General features: G+C 35.3%; 1 protein-coding gene across 1 annotated transcript in view; it reads right to left on the bottom strand.

Annotated features, from left to right (window-relative positions):
• CD2AP (CD2 associated protein) overlaps positions 1 to 23,310 on the bottom strand; it is a 141,280-nt gene that overhangs the window by 55,117 nt on the left and 62,853 nt on the right. The window contains exons 4-5 of the mRNA XM_082729733.1: positions 21,059 to 21,159; positions 17,925 to 18,045 (exon numbers count right to left, since the gene is read on the bottom strand). Coding sequence (XP_082585859.1) covers positions 17,925 to 18,045; positions 21,059 to 21,159 — 222 coding nt within the window. The remainder of the gene's footprint in view (positions 1 to 17,924; positions 18,046 to 21,058; positions 21,160 to 23,310) is intronic.

Below are 23,310 nucleotides of genomic sequence, written 5' to 3'. Positions count from 1 at the left end.
TGTTTCATTGAAAACCAGTTTAATTTCCTCTTTGATCCACAGGTTATTTATAAATATTGCTTAATTTCCAAGTAACTGAGAATTTCCCAATTATCCATGACTGAAATATTTCCACTAGCGGTCATAAAAACTGCTGTCAAGGACTTCAAATCTTTTAAACTTCTGAGACTTGTCTGATGCCCAAACATTAGCTTCTATTGGTAACTATACCATGTACTTTTCAAAAGTATCTGTATTTTACTGTTCCTGGTTTAACTATTTCAAAACATCAACCAGATCAACTTATTTAATCATTTGACTCTTCTGTATCTTCACTAATTTTTTTGTCTACTGGTTCTATCAATTAACGAGAGAAACATTCAAATCTACGCATGGATTTGTCTGTTTCTTTCAGTTCTGGCAGTTTCTGTCTCATGTGTTTTGTAGTTCTGGTATTAGGTTATACATATTTATAACTGTTATATAATTTTTATGAATTGATTCCATCATTATGAAATGTTTCTTTTTATCCCTATTTTAATGTATTATTAATGTAAGCATTCTAGATTGCTTATGCTTTGCACAGAATACGCTCTTTCTTTTAACCTGTATCTTAGTATTCTGAGCAAGTTTCTAGTAGGCAGTATATTATCCAGTCAACTGGCCTTTCAATTAAAGTTTTTAGATCATTTAATTTTTTTTTTAATTTTATTTTTTTAAACAGGCTCCATGCCCAGAGTGGAGCCCAGTATGGGGCTTCAACTCACAACCTTGAGATCAAGATCTGAGCTGAGATCAAACGTACATCTGAGACACCCAGGCACCCCTAGACCATTTAATGTAATCACTGATGTGGCTTAAATCCACGATCTTGCTATTTGTTTTCTATTTGCCCAGTTGATCTTTGTTCCATTTTCTCTTCTTTTTTCTTTGGCTTTAACAGGAGACATTTATTTTTTCAGTTCTGTAGGCTAGAAGCCCAAGATCAGAGTGCCAGCATTTTGAGTTGTGGTGAGACCTCTCTTCATGGCTTACGGATGGCTGCCTTCTCACAGTGCCTTCACATGGCCTTTCCTCAGAATGTGCATATAAAGATGGTGGGCTCTGCTGTCTCTTTTTCTTTTTTTAATGAGATATAATTGACATATAACATTTTATTAGTTTCAGCTGTACAAATAATGATTCCTTATGTGTATATACTGTGAAATGATCACCACAGTAAGTCTAATTAACATCTATCATCATACAGAGTTACAAAAATTGTTTTAAGATGAGAACTTTAAAGATCTACTCTCCTAGGACTTTTCAAATATACAACACCATTTTTATTAACTATAGTTACTATGCTGTACATTACACCCCCAGAACTTATATATATAACTGGAAGTTTGTGCCTTCTGACCACCTTCATCCATTCCATCCATCCTATACCCTTCACTTCTGGCAACCATCAATGTGTTCTCTGTATCCCTAAGCTCAGTTTTGTTTTTAGATTCCGTATCTAAGTGAGTTCGTACAGTATTTGTCTTACTCTGTTTGACTTATTTCACTTATCATAATGTCCTCAAGGTCCATCCATGTTGATGCAAATGGCAAGGTTTTTCTTCTATTCCATGGCTGAAAAATATTCCATTGTGCATATATAAAACACATTTTTAGCCATTATGAAAACAATGCTGCCATGAACACAAGGGTGCAGATATCTTTTCAAGTTAGTGTATTCCTCTTCTTTAGGTAAATGACCCAAAGTGGAATGTCTGGATCACAAAGTAGTTCTAATTTTTGAGGAACCTCCATACTGTCTTCATTAGTAGCTGCACCAGTTTACATTCCTACCAACAGTACAAGAGGGTTCCCTTTTCTCCACATCCTCACAAACACTTCCTGTCTTTTTGAAACAGCCATTCCACCAACAGGTGTGAGGTGATAGCTTGCTTTGGTTTTGGTTTGCATTTCTCTGAATATTACCGATGCTGAGCAACTTTTAATGTCTATATTGGTCACCTGCATGTCATCTTTGAAAAAATACCCATTCAGATCCTCTGCCCATTTTTTAATCATGTTTTTTAAGTTGGATGAGTTCTGTATATATTATGGATATTAACCCCTTAAAGGATAGCTGATTTGCAAATATTTTTCTCCCATTCCGTGGGCTGCTTTTTCATAATGTTGATCGGTTTCCTTCTGTGGAGAAGGTTTTTAGTTTGATATAGTCCCATTTGTTTACTTTTGCTTTTGTTGCCTTTGCTTCTGGAGTCAGGTCCAAAAAGTCATCTCCAAGACCAATGTCAAGGAGCTTACCACCTGGGTTTTCTTCTAGGAGTTTTATGATTTCAGGTATTTGCTTAAGACTTTAAAACATTTTGAGTTGATTTTTGTGTTTGATGTCTCTTTTTTTAAAGTATTTTTTTAGAATTTCATTTTATTATTATTAGCAATTCATCTGTTTTATTTTCTTAGGGGTTGCTCTAGGCTTATAATATGCATCTTTAACTTGCCAAAATCTACATTCAAATAAGATTATACCTCTTCATATATAATGGCCTTATAATAGGTACATTTCACTTCATCTCTTCTGTGTTTACAGATACTGTTGTTATTCATTTCACTTATACAGGAGCTATGTTTCCCATAATACATTATTTTAAAGTCAATTATCTTTTAAAGAACTTTAAAAATGGAAAAGAGTGCTTTATACTTATCCACATTTTACCCATATTTCTGTCCTTTATTCCACTTATATAAATTTAAGTTTCCACCTAGTATCATTGTTTTCCTAGAGAACTTTAATTCTTTAGAGTGCAGCAGGTCTCCTAGCAATGAATTCTCTATTATTGTTTGTCTGAAAACTTTTTTTTTTTTTTACCCCATCTTTATTTTGGATAATAGAATTCTGGAATAACTTCTCTTCTTTCAGCAACATTTCAAAGATATCATTCCATTATCTTCTACCATACTTAGTTTCTGATGATAACATGTGTTTTTTTCCTTCATTCTTCTCTACCTGAAGTACCTTCTCCCTCTAACTCCTAAGATTTTCCACTTTACTGTACTTTTCCCTCTAACTCCTAAGATGTTCCACTATATTGTTTATTTTCAGCACTTAATTATGATGTGCTGTTGCAATCCCTGTGTGGTGTGTCAGAGGGGGTAAGGTATGGGGGGGGCTGTGCTTCTTGAATTTTTGGATTTATAGTTTACATCAAATCTAGATATATTTTAATATTCTTTCTTCAGATATTTTTCCTGACCACCTTTTCTCTACTCTTTTTTTGTAACTCAAGCTATACATGTTAGACTATTTAAAATTATCCCAAGATTTCCACAGTCTATTCTATTAGGGCTTCATTTTGGATGAAGTCTACTGCTACTTATTTAAGTTTCAATTATCTTTTCTACATTCTCTAGTCTATTGTTGAAATTCCACAAGAAGCAATTCACTTCAGATATTGTGTTTTTCATCTCTAGCAGTTAGTTCCACTTGCTTCTTTTTTTTTATATCTTCTGTTTCACTCCTCATTACATTCATATTTTCCATTACATTCTTAAGCATACTGAGCATTTTTATTATAGTTATGTTTAACAACTTTGTTGCTAATTGTATCATTTCTGGTTCACTTTCTATCAATTAATTTTTCTTCCAAATTCTGGGTCACATTTTGCTACTTCTTGATATACAGCTAGTAATTCAGTTTTATTTAATGTTGTTGAGGGCTAGATCTTATAATCCTCTAAAACCCAGTGATTCTTGGGGCGCCTCTTGATCTTAGCTCAGGTCATGATCTCAGGATCATGGGGCTGAGCCTGCGTCAGGCTCTGTGCTGAGCCTGCTTCAGATTCTCTCTCTCCCTCTCCCTTTGGCCCTAACCCCCAAGAAAATTTTTAAAAATATTTTAATTAAAAAAAAACAAAAGTGATTCTCAACCTAGGTTGCTTTTTATCCCCTCCCCACAAAGGAATATATGGGAATATCTGAAGACAATTTTGGTTATTACAACTAAAGAGCACAGCTGGTATCTAGCAGGTTTAGATCAGAGATGTTTATAAATATTCTACATGTACTGGACAAAACCCCAATATCCTGGCCCCAAATCACTAAGGACAAGAGTGAGAATACCTGCATTAACGAGTACTGATTTGGGGGGCACCTGGGTGGCTCAGTCAGTTAAGCGTCTGCCTTCAGTTCAGGTCTTGATCCTGGAGTCCCTGAATTAAGCCCCACATCAGGCTCCCTGCTCAGTGGGTAGTCTGCTTCTGCCCCTCCCCCCTCTTTCTCTTTTTCTTTATCTCAAGTAAATTTTTAAAAATCTTTAAAAAAAAAAAAAAAAGAGTGCTGATTTTTTTCTGGCAAACAGGTAAATAACCTGCATATCAGTGTGAAGCTTTCTCAGGGTAGAACTATAACAGCTTCCACTCAAACACCAATCTGCCCTCACTTCACCCTTTCACTGAACTGCCCATGTATTCAATGAAGTCTCTCAAGACCAGATGGAGAGAATTCAAACAATTCTTGATCTTGTGTAAACACTGGGAATACTCATGTTAATCCCAGTGATCTATTTTTCTTCACCAACTGTTTGTGTCTTAGCTCATGGGGTTTCACTCTATGTATTCACAGACTACCCAAACACTTAAAGAACCCCCCTAACCACATTGTTGAAGCACTTCCTCTTGCCCTGTACCTCTCTCTCTCTCTCTGCACCCTCCCCCCCATAGTAACTGAGTGCCACATCTCTAACTACCTAGGCTTCCTTGAACTCAAATCTTTAACTCCTCAACAAAACTGACAACATTCTGCTGAGGTTCACCCTTTCTGTACTGCGGTCTAAAATTTACCTCCTGGTAGAAATCTAGGACAATGATAGGATTTTCCTTGTTTCCCTTTTCTCAAGAATCTCATTCTTGTGCTGCCTGTTGTCTGAGAACATTTGTTTTCTGTAATTTCTTCCATTTCCCAGATTGTATAGTAGGAAGGTAATTCCACTATCTTACTTCCTCAGTGCTGAAATGCATTCTAAATATTGTAATATACGTCTTCAATAACCAGCTTCTCAGATAAAACAAATTTCAAACACAGAACAGTATATGAGGCATCTACCTGAAAGACTTTTTTGGAAATAATCCATGATATTATTAAGCCTCACATTAATAAAGGCAATTTTATCAAATTATTTTTAAGGTACAATTTTCAGTTTTTAGAATTATGGCCATAAAATGAAAATTTCCTTTTAGATTTAGTGACTGTAAACTTTACCAGAGGCACTAAGACATATCATTAAAATAAATGCCTAAATATTAAAAACACCTAAACACTAATGAATAGGCTGATCACTTTAAACTCATTGCAAATTCTCGAAACTACTATGAATGGTTTTTTTAAAGATTTTGATTTATTTATTTCCAAGAGAAAGAGAAAGCACGTGAGAGAACACAAGCAAGGGGAGTAGCAGAGGGAAAGGGCAAGAGGAGCAGGAAGCCTGATGCAGGGCTCCATCCCAGGACCTCAGGATCATGACCTAAGCCAAAGGCGGATGCTCAACTGAGTGAGCCACCCAGGCGCCCCTACAATGACTACTGAATCAATGGCTTGAAGGCAGCAGAGTGTGGTAATAAAGCACACAAACTTTAGAGTCAAATCTTTTCCTCCACTGTATGTGCCTAGTTTACTTACCTATAAAACAGGATTCTTTATAGGATTACTATGAGGATTAAACTGATTCCTATAAAGTGCTTAACAGTTCAGTGCCTATTATTTTTGAAGAGTTTAAAGATGTATTGCTGAGCACCATTCAAGTAAGAGAGCATGATCAAACAGAAGAACCAAAAAAGGGGGATATGTCTTAACCACTACAAGGAAGAATGGGCGAAGAATGGGGAGGAGAGAAAGGAAGAGAGATATATGGGGAAAGCGGCCAAACAGGTTTTATAATCAGACAAAACAGAAATCTATATGGTACTCCCAATATTTTTATGCCTATATACTTTATCTGTCAGACTGTCCTTGAATTTCTAAGTTTGTAGAAAAATTGTATCTACATTTTAGGTGTGCCACTGTCAGTTAAAAAACATAACAAGTAAGTCTTCTTATTAGCCCTAAAACACTTTCTCCGTTCTTCATTAAATCTCTACAGCAAAAGCCACTTAACGTCTTATATGTCCATACAAAATGACTTAAGAGAACCAAGAGTCCCAAAGTACAACTGTTAGGGAAAACAAAAACAAAAACAAAAAACCAATAATCTTTAGGTGAGCTACACTGAGTGCTAAAGTAATACAAAGTATTAATTTAATATTAATTCATTATTAATTATATATAAATATAAAATATTGATTTAATATAGTAATACAAAGTAGAAATTTGATGAAAATACAAAGCATTTAATGGAAACAATCAAAGTTCATTATTAAACTAAATGGGGAACTAATGTAGAATATGTTAAAGTAGAGGCGCTAAGTAGAGGCTCAGTGGTTAAGCCTCTACCTTCAGCTTAGGTCATGATTCCAGAATTCTGGAATGGAGCCCTGAGTTGGACTCCCTGCTCAGCAGGAAGCCTGCTTCTCCCTCTCCCACCCCCCCTTGCTTGTTTTCCCTCTCTAGCAGTCTCTCTCTGTCAAATAAACAAAATCTTAAAAAAAAAAAAAAGAGAGAGAGAGAGAGAATATTTTAAAGTAAAACATGTAAACCAAGGAGAAGGACTTAGAATCTAAAGTTGCTGGAGCAAATTCCCTCTTTTTATGCCAAAGAGTATCTTCCACCATCAGAGATTTTAAAAATAATCCTACATTTCCTAAGAAAAAGTTACATGTGTTTTAAGTAGTTAAAATCTGTATTCCTTAGTTCCTAAGCAGAATCTTCAGAAATAGCACCTGGCTATAATCTAATTTATAAAGACTCATAATGTATTACCAGTAAAAGCATCAAAGCCCCACAACAATTTTCCTTATAATGCTGTTTACTTCAGGTTGTTCGAGGTAAATGCTAATGTGGGACTATAGACACCAAAGTAAGGATGCACCACCTTATATACTGCAGACCAAGCTGTAGACCACCAAATTTCAATCCACCATCTTTGGCACAACCAGTGTACAACATCATTCCCAAGATCCTGTGCCTCCCTAGCAATAAGCAGTACCTTCCTTTTTAGAGCTTGAATAATCAAAGTAAAACACTGCTGACTTCTCCTAAGAGAATGATTACTTTTACCCATAAGAAACCAAAACTTCTGAAAAACATCCATCAGGGTTTCTTAAACATTTTATGCCACACATCCCTCTAGTAGCCCAGTAAAGCCCAGAGGGATGCATGGCTCTAAACATTTAACTAGTGGGACCCTTTTAACCTCCTCAAAATTCTGACCCCTCATTCTTAGCATCTTTCCTCCTGTATAGAAAAAAATCAGAAGTCAAATATTTCTCTCTCAGCTTCCTGGCACTAACTCTGATGTATCGCTTATCAATTGAGACTAATTATGATACCTATAATATGAATCTCATTCCCTCTACCTTCTGGATAAATCCTGGTCTGGTGATAAATCTCATTCTTCCAAGTTTGCATCTTCAACTTCTCCATCTCTACCTGTTCTTTGCCATTGGCATGTAAAAATGATCAAGACTTTTCCTTCTTAAGAACAAAACCATTCTTGAATATATGTTGTTCTTAACTGCTGCACTGCTTTATACTTCTTTTCTCCACTGCCTTCCCCCACAATCAACTCAGCTTCTGTCCCAATCACCTTTCTTTACTACTCTTATCCAGGTCATTAATGATCTCTCCATTCCTAAATCCAGGATTATATTTTCTCTCATATATTACTTACCTTAACTTCACAAGAAGCATCAGACATTACTGCCTGTGTCCTCTCTGAAAAACTCTCTTCCTTTGACTACCACACACTCATAGGTTTTCTCCTGGCTCTCTCTGTGCCCTCTTGGTATTCTTTTTAGTAATTCTAAATCCATACCATAAATGGTGCTAAATAGGATTTTGTCCGGAGTGCTTCTCTTCACTCTAGACAATCTCCATGGGTGAGCTCTTCTTACTCCAAAGTTTCTACAGAGGCTGTAAATAGGAATGTTCCTGACATCTTTAGAAAACTATAAGGAGACCAACATGAAAAAAGGGGAGAGTTAAGTAGGAGACAAAAGTCGGAGCGGTGGGGGAAGTCACTGGGGATGCCAGGTCAGAGGGTTTTGTCCTCCATTTAAAAAGACTTTGACTTCTACTTTAAGTAAAATATGTATCTACTAAAGTGTGAGCACATTAACATTCATCAGGGAGGTAATGGCAAATTAACAGCCCACTGCATTTGTACAGCAAAAGGTAACTTACACCAGGGTAGGAGCAACAGAGACAGTTAAAGAAAATAGTTCTTTTTTAAGATTTGATTTTAAGATTTTATTTATTTATTTGAGAGAAGTGAGAGAGAGAGAGCACGAGTGGGGTGAGGGGCAGAGGAAGAAGCAGACTCACTGCTCAGCAGGGACCTCAGCAGAAGGCAGATGATTAACCAACTGAGCCATCCAAGCACCCTGAAAATAGTTCTATACATTTATTTAGTAGTTAAGAAAAACTGTTAATGAATCAAGTATAGAATGTGAGATTAAAGAAGAGTTAAAGATGAATCCAATTTTTCAGTTTCAGTAAAAGAAGAATGGAGTTACCATTAACTCAGACAAGGAAGACTGCACAGAGCAAAATCAAGATGAACAGAAAAGGACAGATGATCACTTTTGACTATCTTAAGTTTGAGATGCCTAGTTAACATCTAAACAGAGATTTTTATAGGCTTAGGGTGGGGAAAAGACTTATACAAGGGAGGAAAATACCAGAAGCTATAGTTACTGGCTTTATGGAATATGGGAAGAAACTGAAAGCAGGTCCTACTTAGGAAATAAAGTGAAACGTAAAAGATGATAAAGGACACTCTAAATAAAAGGGGTTACATATAATTGACAAAACAAAAAGGGAGTTATTTCATTATAAAAATGGAAACATAACACTTCTTTATAGAAGAAAAGCTCTTCCTGAAAACTGAGTATTAGAAGATATTTATCTAAATAAGTAAAAAAAAAAAAAACTAAAAAGACTGTTAAGAGGGGTGCCTGGGTGGCTCAGTGGGTTAAGCCTCTGCCTTCGGCTCAGATTATGATCCCAGTGTCCTAGGATCGAGCCCCGCATCAGGCTCTCTGCTCAGCGGGGCGCCTGCTTCCTCCTCTCTCTCTGCCTGCCTCTCTGCCTACTTGTGATCTCTGTCTGTCAAATAAAAAAAATAAAAAATCTTTAAAAAAAACTATGTAAGAATGCCAATTATAGACAGAGTATAATACACTTCGTTAGGGCAAGGAATAGTGGACATCAATTCTGTAAATAATAATGCATAAGATGCATTAAGAACTTTTAAATCAAAGCTTAAAGATCTATATTCTTTTATCACAAGAATTCTAAAGTTCTCATAAAGTGTTCACTTCCCGGCATTCAAATCAATATGCAAAAAATTTCTGCCTAAAAGTTAGAGTTTTAAAAAAAGGGGGGGAATTATAGTGTATTTCAACCACTGACTTCCTACTCCATAATCACAAAACTCCACATTTAGAATGCAGTGTTTTTTTAAAGAGGTTAAGCAAGCAAGGAAGTACATTTTTAACAGACATATTTCTGCAAAGTTACTAAAATTCAAATAAGGTTTAATAGTGCAAGAAAGTACCAAAGTATTTCTAACTATAAAAATTTAAAAATTTACAAATATAATATAAAATGTAGAAAAATAAAATAAATAAAATTTAAGTTGTACTTCTTTTACTAGTAGCCCCATATAGCCCTAAAATTTGGGAGTACCTGGGTGGTTCAGTTGGTTAAGTGTCTGCTTCAGCTCAGGTCATAACATTCGGTTCCTGGGATAGAGTCCTGCATCCCTCTCCCTGCTCAGCAGGGTGACTGCCAGGAAAGCCCGCTTCTCCCTCTGCCTGCCACTCCCCCTGCTTGTGTTCTCCCTCTCCATGTCAAATAAATAAAATCCTAAAAAAAATTTTGTACATATTTTAAGAGCTGAATTTAAATAGCACCATAAACATCATTTCACTGTAAGCTTCAATTAATAACAATTTGGTGGAAGGGGGGGCACAGGGAGAGGGAATCTTAAGCAGACTTCATTGCCCAGCACAGAGCCCCACACAGGGCACAATCTCACAACCCTGAGATCATGACCTGAGCCAAAATCAAGTTGGACACATAACAAAGTAAGCCACCCAACTGCCCCAAATGTTAAAAATAAATATTAGAAGATCCAATACCTATGAAACATGATGAACAACAACATGCATCAGAAGTAATTCAGGAGACAGTCTGCTAAGTAATAACTGTATCACTAAATTTAAGCCAGATGTTTTCAGTATTTATTTGTTCTCAATGCTTTTTACACATCTTTAGAAAAAAGTTCTGACTTCAGAATATCAAGTATTCTCAAATAAGTATAACATAAAATAGTATGTTTTCATGACTCATATAATCTTCCTATCTAAATGATTTTCTATATTTCAATGTAATCAGCATCTGCATTGAAAGAATGATTTCAGTGTCCTAACCCCACCCCACTATAACTCCCAGTATTAAAAACTGGTCTGCTTATTAACACTTTATCATGTCACTATTCAAAATGATTAACTCCGCATTTTTTTTAAAGAGGAAAATCAAAGGAAAGAATGGTAAAGAAGTAAAAATAAAACAGCTGGTAAGAAAGAACTAATATCAACTATGCTTCAAAAATTTGACAGGTACTATGCCAAGTTCTTTCTATATAATCTTTATATATATTCTATATACATATATATATTCTATATACATATATATATATATATATATTCTATATACATATAATCTTTCTATATATTCTTTCTATATAATGCCAAGTTCCTATATATAATCTGAAAAATGAGGGCCTGCTTTATGAGGTACTGATTTAAAAAAGGACACTAGGGGGTGCCTAGGTGGCTCAGTCGTTAAGCTTCTGCCTTGGGCTCAGGTCATGATCCCAGGGTCCTGGGATGGAGTCCCGAGTCAGGCTTCCTGCTCAGTGGGAAAACCTGCTTCTCCCTCTCCCACTTCCCCTGCTTGTATTCCTTCTCTCGCTATCTCTCTGTCAAATACATAAATTTTTAAAAAATAAAATAAAATAATTTTAAAAAGGACACTAGACAGAAGCTGACTAAAGAGAAGCTTTTAAAGGATTCAATTACTTTGTTTCTTTAATTCACATAGTTTAAGGTAGAGCCTTAGAGAAATTCAGAACCTTAAAAAGTTCACTGCAAAGTTAAGGAGAAAAAATACATACAGCAGAAGAGCATCAGAAATGGGAGGCAAATTAAAAACAGAAATTTGCATCTTCCAGAAGGCCATCATCATTCATACTAAATATCCATGAAGTTAGTGTTCTTTTCATTAGTTTTTAGCACATGTACAGAGCTAAGACGACACTGAAGCTCCTCTGAAAGGCCAATGAGCTTTAAATACAGGATTCTTAAAAGAGGATCCATCGTAGTGTATGTGGGATTGCATTAATATTCACACTTAGTGCCCTACCTTGTAGGAAAGTTACATATCCCTACTCTTTTTCACTCAGGCATAGATAGCCTTGACAGTCCAATACAATATTAGTGGAAGCAATATGTGCAGATTTGGAGCAAAAGCTTTAAAAGCCATGTTCCTTTTTCCCTGCCTCTGTGTCTAAGCCATGTGTCATAAAGTAGACTCTAGGGGCTCCTGGGTGGCTCTGGAGTTAAGTATCTGCCTTCCGCTCAGGTCATGATCTCAGGACCCTGGGATCAAGCCCCGAATCTGGCTCCCTGCTCAGTGGGAAGCCTGCTTCTCCCTCTTCCACTCCCCTTGCTTGTGTTCCCTCTCTCATGGTGTCTCTGTCAAATAAATAAACAAACAAACAAATAAAATCTCCCCCCCCCCCAAAAAAAAAAAAAAGGAGACTCTACAGTCTAAGTCCCTAACTGACTCCGTCTTTGTTTTAAGCCACCATGATTTTCAGGTTGTTTTCACTGGAGCCCATCCTGAACAACGTAGTATGTTACAATTTATTTAAGAAAGAAGAAAATATTCAAATAAATAAATGCTTTTGTGGGTACCTGCATGTTTTTGTGGGTACTTTGCTGGGAAGACAGCAAGAAAGTAGAAATGCTTGGTCATTTGCATGGATGGAGACAAGTATTATAATGTATATCTTTTTACATACTGACAACTTTTGAACCAATATATTATCTAGTCATATATATGAACTATGTACCACATGAACTAATATGTAAAATTTTACTCATATCACTTTTCAGAGTATACAGCTTTCATCTGCTTCTCAAAGATGTATATGAATCAAGAAACCTGAAAAAAGTAATACTCTAGCCCTCCCTATAATCAAGATGGCACATCAGATTAGGAATACAATTGTTACCCACAAATGCTAAATGATCAAGCCCCTAATGTGAAAAGCACAGCGCTCCACACAAGTAGGTTAACCAACCATAGCAGAGATTGATTCATTTACTCTCCCTAGGAATAACCCATACCATTCCCTTATGCTCCAGAAAACAGATGACATAATCAACTGTATGAGGGCTATATGTAAATTATGATCATCATATATAAATTATGAAATTTTTTTTTACACTATCCCTCCCCAAAGTGTTGGTCAAAAAAAAGAGGCACATAAATGACATGAAAGAAAATGTAATACCCTGAAATAAAAATTAAACAGATCATAAGCTATTCATTTTTTGGATCATACCTATAATAAGCAGTAAGCAAACAAAGTCTCTGTAACAGCTGACAGTCTATTGGAGAGGAAAAACAGAAACATATAAATAGCCACAGGTGCCATGATAAAAGTCTGCATAGACTGGTCAAATGAACTTCAGCAAGGGTGTTATGGCCGACCACTCAATGGGGAAAGGACTCTCTGTAACAGCATTACCATGGGTCTTAGGATAAATATTAACCTTGCTTCAAGTTTATGCATTCCTTGCTTGCTGATTTCAATCCCTTGATCTGCAGCAGAACTAACTTACTTTCTCTGAAATCTGGAGATAATTACCTTGAGGACTAAAGGACCAGACTTTCCCAGAAGAGAAGGCCTGACTGCATTTGAAAACAGCTGCCACTGATACAAGTCTATTCCGGGACATGTCAACATCCGGTTACACTGTCTGGAGCCCATTTAAAACTCTCCAGCTTCACCTGGACAGTGAAGATGGTCCTTGAGACATGAGTCCACTATCTTCCCAGGTTGCCAGCTTCCAGAATAAAGCAACCTTTCCTTTCCCACCATCACTTGTCCTTTGAGTATTGATTTTTCTAGCAGCAAGCAACCAAAGCTGAGCTTGGAACCAGTTCTCTATCTGATAACATCCTTAACAAATGCTGCTAGGAAAATTGTATATCCACACACAAAACAATGCATTGGACCCTTGTACTAAATCATACACAAAAATTTACTCAAAATGAATTAACAACCTAGACAAAAACCCAAAAATTATACAATTCTTAGAAGAAAACACAGGGAGAGTTTCAGTAGCATTGGATTTGGCAATGATTTCTTAAATATGATACTAAAAGCACAAGCAACAAAAGAAAAAATAGACAGGCTACCTATATGAAAAATTTTTCTTCATCAAAGGAAACAATTAAAAGAATGGGAGAAAATACCTGCACATCATATATCTGATAAGGGATTAATATCCATAATATATAAAGAATTACTACAACTACAAAAGGAAAAAAAAAACACACGCACAACCTGTCTGAAAAGTAGACAAAGGACTTGAACAGATACTCCTCCCAAGACAATACACAAATGGCCAATAAGCATTATGAAAAGGGGCACCTTAAGCTGCTGCCTTCAGCTCAGGTCATCATCCCAGGGTCCTGGGATGGACCCAGTGGGCTCCCTGCTCAGCAGAAAGCCTGCTTCTTCCTCTCCCTCTCCCCCACTGCTTCTGTTTCCTCTCTCACTGCCTCTCTGTCAAATAAATAAACAAAATCTTAAAAAAAAAAAAAAAACAGGCATATGAAAAGATGCTCAAGATCACTAATCATTAAAGAAATCAAAATCCAAATCACAATGAGATATTTATTTATATCCATCAGGACTGCTAATATTAAAAAAAGAAAAAAAAAAACAAAACAAGTGTGTTTGCTGAAGACATGGAGAAATTAGAACCCTTTACATTGTTGGTGGAAGTATAAAATAGTGCAAACACTATGGAAAATGATACGGCATTTCCTCAAAAAATTAAAAATGGAACTAGCATATAATCTAGCAATCCCACTTCTGGATATATATCCAAATGGAAAACAAGGTCTCAAATAAATGTATGCCTGTGTTTTAACAGCCCATGTTTTACTCATAACTGCCAAGAGGGGGAAACAACTCAAACATCCATGAATGGATAAATGGCTACACAAAATGCAGTACATACAAATAACAGAATATTATTCAATCTGAGAGATTCTGTCACATGCTGTAACATAAACAAACTTTGAAAACATTATGTTAATTGAAATAAGCCTGTCTCAGAAAGAAAATATTGTATGATTTCATTTATATGAGGTATCTAAAGTAGTCAAATTCATAGAAACAGAAAGTGGAATGGTGGCTCAAGGGGCAAGGAATGAGGAGTTACTTAATGGATATGGAGTTCTGATTTTGTGAAATGAAAAAGTTCTGGAGATCTGCATGGCAATGTGAATATACATAACACAACTGAACTATGCAAAGAAAATGGTCAAGATGATAATTCTATATAATGTTTTTTATAAGAATTGACCATTTTTCAAAAAAAAAAAAAGCTTGTATCGGGGCTCATGGGTGGCTCAGTGGGTTAACACCTCTGCCTGCGGCTCAGGTCATGATCCCAGGGTCCTGGGATAGAGCCCCGCATTGGGCTCTCTGCTCAGCGGGGAGCCTGTTTCTCCCCCTCCTGCCTCTCTGCCTACTTGTGATCTCTGCATGTCAAATAAATAAATACATCTTTAAAAAAAAAAAAAAGCTTGTATAGAGGAAAACAAGGGGAAGAACAATTAGAAGAAAAAGAACAGAAGTTTAGAAAATAACACCTTCTAAAATAGCTGTAGTCAAAGCTGCAGATTATATTTGTTTCCTGGGATATTTCTGAAAAAGATGAAAACGTACAAATAATTCTTTTAAGTGACAAACAACGTATTCTGTTTTGAACTGTTCTCCACCAGCACCTCTTATACTCAGACCATTTTAATCCATACTGAAATGTTCTAATCTGAGTTCATACTTGTTTTATCCCTCAGAGGCCTGGACCCTGAGCTTCTGGACTACAGAGGGGATTCTGTGCCCTCACAAAACCAACCTAGCACTTAGCACATAGAAGGCTTAAGAAATATTCACTGATTAAACTGTCATCTACTGCTTCCTAAGGTCATTTATTTTAATGCTAAAAATAAGATTAGAGTTAAAACTACTCACCAGACTGATTCATACCTTCACTCTATTGTCTATTATTACTAAAATTTATTCTAAAACCCTTTCCTGAAAATTCCCTTAAAAGTAAAGTAAACTCTATTATTTATTTCATTCATCTCTATGGCTAATGGGTTTACAGACGAAATCACTGCAGACTAGAATGTACCCTGTGGTATTAAACTAGAATTAGAGATACCAGTAGAAATAGGCAGGTAGGTAGAGAGATATAGGAGTGTGCGTGTATGCAGGCATGTGTGTACACGTATAAGCATTCCATTTTATCTACTAAGAGTACCTAGAAGCAATATCACCCCAGGATCAAGGAGCACACTTCTACTCAGATCTCACTGCCTTACTACTGTATTTCTCTAAAAGAAACCATCTTTGCCTGAATAAGTAGCTGATTTGAGGATGAAGTAGGGAAAGTAGAACATGAGCCTGGAACATCTTGTTCAACAAAATAAAGTAATCAAACAATGAAGAAGACCCCTGTCCAGAGGACGCAGCAATGCAAATTGATCCATAATGAGAGAAAAACAGACCTACGATCACCTGAAACCAGAGGCAGAAAAAGAGATGTGGACAGCTCAGGGAATGAGGAATATTTGGGGGATGATGCAAATGTTTTGTATATTTATTGTGGCAGTGGTTTTCATAGATGTATTCATCTGTCAAACTCATACTGAGTATTTTAAATAGGCAGATTATATATAAATGTCCATTAAAGTTGGTTTTTGAAAAAAAAACCACAGAAACTTAATTTGAAGGAGCTTTCATGGGCCAAATCTGGTGGTATCAAAATAAATAACAGTACCAGGTTAACACCTAGTGAATAAATTAGAACCCACTGGTAAGTCCACACTGATAAACAAACAACTGAACAGAAAGAAAAGTTCTTTAGAGAAGAATGTCAATTATGTAGTCTCAAAGTATCTTCCCACAAGACAACTATAAAACAATGGTACACTTACACTGCAGCACAGCTTTAACCAAGTAATCAAACTGAGCATCACCAAAAAGAGAGCACACAGATATCATGTGCCTCCTGATACAACGCAATGTGTAACCCTGTTAATAAAATACAACCTGAAACTAATCATGAAGAACTTAAAGAAAGCCCAAACTGGGATTCATTATATAAAATATCAGTATAAACTCTTCAAAATTGTCAGGAAAAACAAAGAAAGACTGGGAAACTATCCTAAAGAAACTTGGGAAATAAATTCCCAGCATGGTCTTGTCCAGAACTGGGAGGAAAAAAACAGCTATACAAAGCATATACTGAAACATTTAAATCCATATGTCAACTATGAATTAAATAACATTGTCAATATTAAATACTGACAATATTTAATGTCTTCATTTTGAAAATATACTGAACCTCACTACATGTATTTTTCCATATAAAAAAAATATCTACTTTAACCTGCATTACCACTTGTGAATTTAATTTCTCTTAAAAAAAAAAATGGGCACCTGGGTGGCTCAGTAAATTCAGTGTCAGACTCCTGGTTTCAGCTCAGGTCATGATCTCAGGGTTGTGAGACGGAGCCCCACATCAGGCTTTGCACTTAGTGAAGAGACTGCTTGAAATTCTCAATTCTCTCTCCCCCTCCTCCACTGCTCACTCACACATGCTCTTTCTCTCTCTAAAATAATTAAACAGACCTTTAAAAAAAAATAATAAATTCCATAGCAATTCTTAAAAATTTAATTTAGCGTTGGGATAAAATGTTCTCAATCATACTTTTTTTTTAAAGCAGTTTTGTTTGTTTTTTTTTAAGATTTTATTTATTTCTTTGACAGAAAGAGAGAAAGAGATCACAAGTAGACAGGCAGAGAGACTGGGCGGAAGCAGGTTCCCTGCTGAGCAGAGAGTCCAATGTGGCACTCAATTCCAGGACCTTGAGAACATGACCTGAGGCGAAGGCAGAGGCTTACCCCACTGAGCCACCCAGGCACCCCTGTTCTCAACCATACTTTTAAATGGTGAACAATTTTAAGATGAATTTGTGGGTGAGCCTACAAATGAGGGCAACCACAATATATTAAATGACATTCTGGCTGCACAAAAAAATGTAATTTATTATCTGAATATGAACAAAAATAAAAGCAAGTATTTTTTAATTTTTAAAATCTCTGAAGTAGTTGGGACATTTGCAAAGTCAAATCAAAACATTATATTAGTATATCTTAAGTGGAAAGAAATCAGATAATGTAAGTAGTATAATTCATAATCAGCATACTGAACATTTATTTAGGGTGGAAACAGACATCAGAGAAGGAGACATATTATTTGCTTAGATATTTAGTTCATTTTAAGTCCCTGTTATAAGCTGCTTTTTAAAAGCAGAAAAACGGAAGCTCATAGTTCAACAAGAACAGTTGGGAAAAATACCAAGTAAAAACCAATACATAATTTTATTTAAATCTATTCAAATTTTTAAAATAATCTACCTGAATCCTCCTGGGCTTCATGAGTTTCACCATCATCTGTTACCTCTAATTCTTTCACAAAATTTGAGGGAAACAGTCCCAACTTGTTATTCAGGGTTCCACTCCACCAGCCTTCTTCTACCTGAAAGAGTTCACAACTCAAAAATAATAAAAAGTTATCTTAAGTAAAATCTTCCTGCTATGGGAAAATTAAGCTACATAAGTAAATGAGCACGAAGTTAGTGATGCAAAATAATCCTTCTAAATCTGTAAGAAAATAATGGTTAAAAATTATTTTAAGTAGATTAAATCTAAATTGATTAGATTTATCATATACAGAATTAGTCATATCAGTAGCACTTAACAACATTTACAATGAGAATTTGTATCAACTGCAATCCATGATGCAAGTAATTTTTATAAAAATATCAGATAACCAAGAACAAGATATTAATAGCTGGAAGCAGATAGCTCTCTTGTAGAATGTTATTCTTTTAAATACCACTGAGCCTCAATTTGAAGCCTAATTACTTCAATATTTGTAATATATTTCATATATTATTAAGTATATGAAAATTGAGAGTTGGAAGAAGTCTGATGAATGTAAGAATATAACTTCCCAAATGCCCATATAATTACAAGCCTTTTACTTAATCAGTGAACCTTAACACAAGTAAGAAAAAGAATCCCTTATTTTTAAAATCCAGAAGCTAGGCTCTCCTAAACACTGCCCCCACCTCAACCAGAAATATCCCTGGGAAACAAACTCTCTAGAAAAATATTTACATTCACTAATGATAAGGTTACTAATTATCATGGTTATTTAATACTATTTAATAACTGTTTTAGAATATGTAATTTTTGCTAAGGACACTAAAAGGTCTTAATAGGTAAGAGAAAACTATTCACTGTCAACAGCAAAACATGAAATATTGCTGCTAGAGAAGGCTCTTTACTTAGTTTAAAATATGTTTTAAATGTTTTTTTTTTACCTCAGAATTACAAGGCAAATTTTAATAAGTTATTCATCCAACAGGCACTCACTATATATAAGCCATGGTGTTAACTGCTGTGGAAGACTGGATTTGCATATAAGAAATCTATTTTCTTTAGACTGTTTCACTCAAAGGCAAACACTACGCAGATATTACAATATAATGTTAAGAGGTGCTACAACAAAAGTATGAACAAAATGCTGTAAGAGCACAAAAGAAGGGTTTAAAAAAATTTTTTTAAAAAAGCTCCCCTAAATAAATGACAAAAAAAGCTGGATATTAAAGGCTGAATAAGAGTTTACTAGGTACAAACCAATCTAAAAATATGGTGACATAAAAACAAAGGACTTATTACTGGAATATATACAGCTGAAATACAAAATGGCTAGAACATAAGTTGTTTGAGGGAGAAACGGAAGGCAGTAAGACTGAAGAGTTTAGAAATTTTTTAGCAGACTTAAGGAGACACCAAAGGTTTCAGAGTTCTTCAAACTACAGTGATGGAGATATACAGACCAAACTGTAACAGATAAAACTGAGGAAAACATCAGGAACGTAATTGTCTTTACCTGCAATCCCAAATTGGCAGCAATAGAGTAGTTAGGGTAAATAATGTTACAATTCCTATAAATTAAGGAATTCTTAAGAGGCAGGATAGTACAGCAGTAAAGAACAAAGACTCAAACTATGTGGATTCAGATTCCAGCTCCTCTGCATCCCATACATATGGACTTAGGCAAAAATGGCTGAAACAAGATCTCCTATCTCACATGATTATCTACAAGGTAATCTTGACATCCACCAACAGGTGGTCCTTTGCCCCCACTGCCTTCAATATCACTGCCTTTTAACATGCTTGTACCCAACAGAATGTGGTGAACATGACACTATCACTTCCAAGGGCAGATTATAAAAGGCTATTATTACCATGTTTGCTGAAATGTTTACACTAAGAGCCCTGAAATGCCATGCAATAAGTCAATTATCTTGGGGCTCCACACAGTGAGAAAGTGAAGTCAAATGGAGAGGCTACCTAGTAGGAATCCACAGGTAGTCTTCGAGCCTTGTAGGTACCCAATCATGTTGGTAAAGGAGCTTTCCCATGATTCCAGCAGCACCCAAACTGCATCTTTCCAGTTGAGACCTCCAAACATCACGGAACAGAGGCACAAGCCATCCAACCGTGCCCTATCTGAATTCTTGACTCACACAACCCATGAACCTAGTAAAATTTGGGTCATAATGTTATGCAGCAACAGTAACTAGAACAGCCAATCACTTATCTTCCATGACGCCATCTCTTCATATATAAAATGGATATAAAAATTCCTGTCTCCTTAGGTTGTTAAAAAATTTAAAGAAAATAATAAATGTGAAACACTTAGCATAATGCTTCAGACACACAGCCTTAATAAACATTAACTATTATTACTGCACCTCGGTGGAAATAAAACAGAATTGTCTCATATATATATACATTGGAATTTAATATGAGCATTAAGTTATGAATTATATTACATGATGTTATGACATAAAATCAATCCCTATAACTGTATCTGATATCAAAATATATACTTTGAAAATGGGATCTTTGGCTGTCAAATAAAAATTTTAATATTCTTTTAATAGTAAAAGAAGAGATATGAAAAATTTTATCTACCGTATTTTATAATCTCATTCTAAGATATTAAAATGTAGGAAAAGTGTATTTTGGTTCACATTTGAATGTGACAATTCAAATAAGGCAAAGCTTTCAAAAAGATTCTGTTTTTGTATCCCTTTGCTATGCAGAAGGTACAACTGCTTCTCTTTTACTGTTCTGGGCCTAAAGTGAATTCAGAATTAAAAATGTTTATTTTTATTCTTAGCTACTTAGATTAATCTTTAGCTTAAAAATTTTTATTCCTAAAGTTAACACATATATAGTACACAAATATCAGGTGTAGTAAGCTGAGTAAAGCTTTATTCCAACAGATAAGACAACCTTATATTAAGACACTAAAGATCCGTTTTAAAACCTGCATCTTAAAATTTTTATAAAATACAATGAAACTGACAATAAAAGTCAAATGAAAAATTAATATTCTTACAAAGCAGTTTTCTAATACCCAGAGCATCAATTCCAATTGCTACTTTATCTCTAGAACGTGTTTTCCTTACCTCTTCACTAATATCAATAATATCCCCCACTTTCAGCTCCAGTTCATCCTCATTTTGTGGAATGTACTCAAAGAGAACTTTACATTGACGCTTCTTGGTCTCTGAAAGAAATAACATAGTAAAAAATGAGGTTAACAAAGACCATTAAAACAAACAATAGTACCTTTTTTTACACACCATATTTATTGCCACTGAATTCATATATACGAATAAAAACAGAACATGTAAGCATTCTAAGCAGCTAACCACAATCAGTTCTGGTCGGCTTTTCACCTTGCCCCATATTATACGTGCCAAAATATATTCAAACCAAATACAAGTAAGGTACAAGGTTCCCAGCCATGAAATCTATTTATACATCTAATACCACCACTTAGGCCAAAGTAAAATATCAAATGCCAATTTTGAGATTAAAAATATCAACAATAGAAGACACTGTTGGCACAAAAAATTTTTTCACAGACAAGCTGTCTTCCAAGCCAGTAATCTTCAGACTACCTCCTGATCAAAGTCTGGAAATACTCAAAATGCACTATTGTAAGAGTGTCTGTGTTGAAAAGACACAAAATGAACAAATCCAAAATACATCTTATATTCTTCAAGAGTTCTATTTTCTGACAGATAAAAACCAAACTCACCTAGTTAAAGACAACAATTTTAAGTTTTCAAACAAGTTTCACTTATTCAGGTAAGTGACAATCATTTATAACCACACAGGCTTGTGTTTATAACTTCTTTCAAACTCTTGAGTTGAGAACTCAGATTCACTCCCACCTTTAAAACCAAATGATTAAAGCAGCTATGGGTAGATGATTAGGTATAACTGATTCAAGGATAACTTCTTGCTATTCAAAGTACATTCTTCAGACCAGCAGCAAGAGTATCATGTCAAAGCTTCAGAGAAATGCAGTATCTCAGACTCCACCTTGGACCAACCTGCTTTGGATTGAATTGTATCCTTGACTATACTGCAAGGTAGGGCCTTTGGGGACATATTCACGGTTGACTAACATCATAAAAGTGGAGCCCTAATCCCCACTCACAATTAATTGTGCACATGTGCATGTGGGCATAATACACACACGAAGGCCATGTGAGGATACGGGGTAAAGGCAGCTACCTGCAAGTCTGGAAGAGGCCTCACCAGAATCCTACTCTGATAGCACCTTGATTATAGAATTCTAACCTCTAGAACTTGAGAAAATACATTTCTGTTGTTTAACCCATCTAGTCTGGAGTATTTTGTTACAGTAGCAGGCTGCATTAGAATCTACAGTTTAAGATTCCCTAGATGATTCTCAATCTTGTACTCAATGATGTAATTACACTGATTTCTAATTGCTTGAAAATGACAAACCCTATTCTTTCTAAGTCTTTCTTTCTAAGATTTAAATATACTGTTTTGGGGGCAGCTGGGTGGCTCAGACGGTTAAGTGTCTGCCAAATCCTTCACTACCTGTAAATACCATGTACCTGCTAGTCTCCATGGGTCTTCTTCCAAAGGCAGCAATTCTATCCATAATGTCATAATCCCCAATCTTCATGTGAATGAGATGTCTTACCCAAGAAAGGCTTAAGATATACCTCACTTGACAACCCACTACAAAACTGCCCCTTTATTTTCATCATAGCTACATACTTTATACATTTCTAATATGGTTCGTAATAGTATAAACACTAATAATAATTACATTTATTGAGCACTTCTTCTAATATTTACTTGATGTGTTGATACCTCTAAAAACCTATGACGTATTACTATCACCACTGTTTTATAGTAACTTGATGTCTTCCCATTAGACTGACAAGTTTTTAATCATAATCCATACCCAGTTTTATTTGGGAGATCTGATTGCCCACATTAACACTGTTCTAATGGTTTTCAAATTCACAGATATTAAAGCATTCAGCATATTAATGTTGAAAACTTTAAAAAAAACTGTTAAAAAAATATTTTGTATTTTTTGGAAAAAAAACAAATTCTGTAAAATTGTAGACTCAGTAAAGTTACCTCCTATTTTTCCTACTAAAACAGAAAATCCTAAGTTTTCAAATGGAGGTCCATCAAGGATAGCAAATATTTTCATGGTTCTGAAAACCAGACCTAAATATTCAGATTAAAAAACAAAAACAAAAACAAAAAAAACCTTAAATTACAGAACCATTTCTCATTTAAGATTATGATTTTCAATTTCCCCAAGAGTATACCACATTCAGAAGTTGGGAAGATGAATGCTAAAATTTCAAAAACA

Source organism: Mustela nivalis (genome assembly GCF_964662115.1).
Source record: "Mustela nivalis genome assembly, chromosome: 5".
NCBI lineage: Eukaryota > Metazoa > Chordata > Mammalia > Carnivora > Mustelidae > Mustela > Mustela nivalis.
Note: the sequence above shows the minus strand (reverse complement) of the source record. Positions and strands in the feature narration are given on the sequence as shown.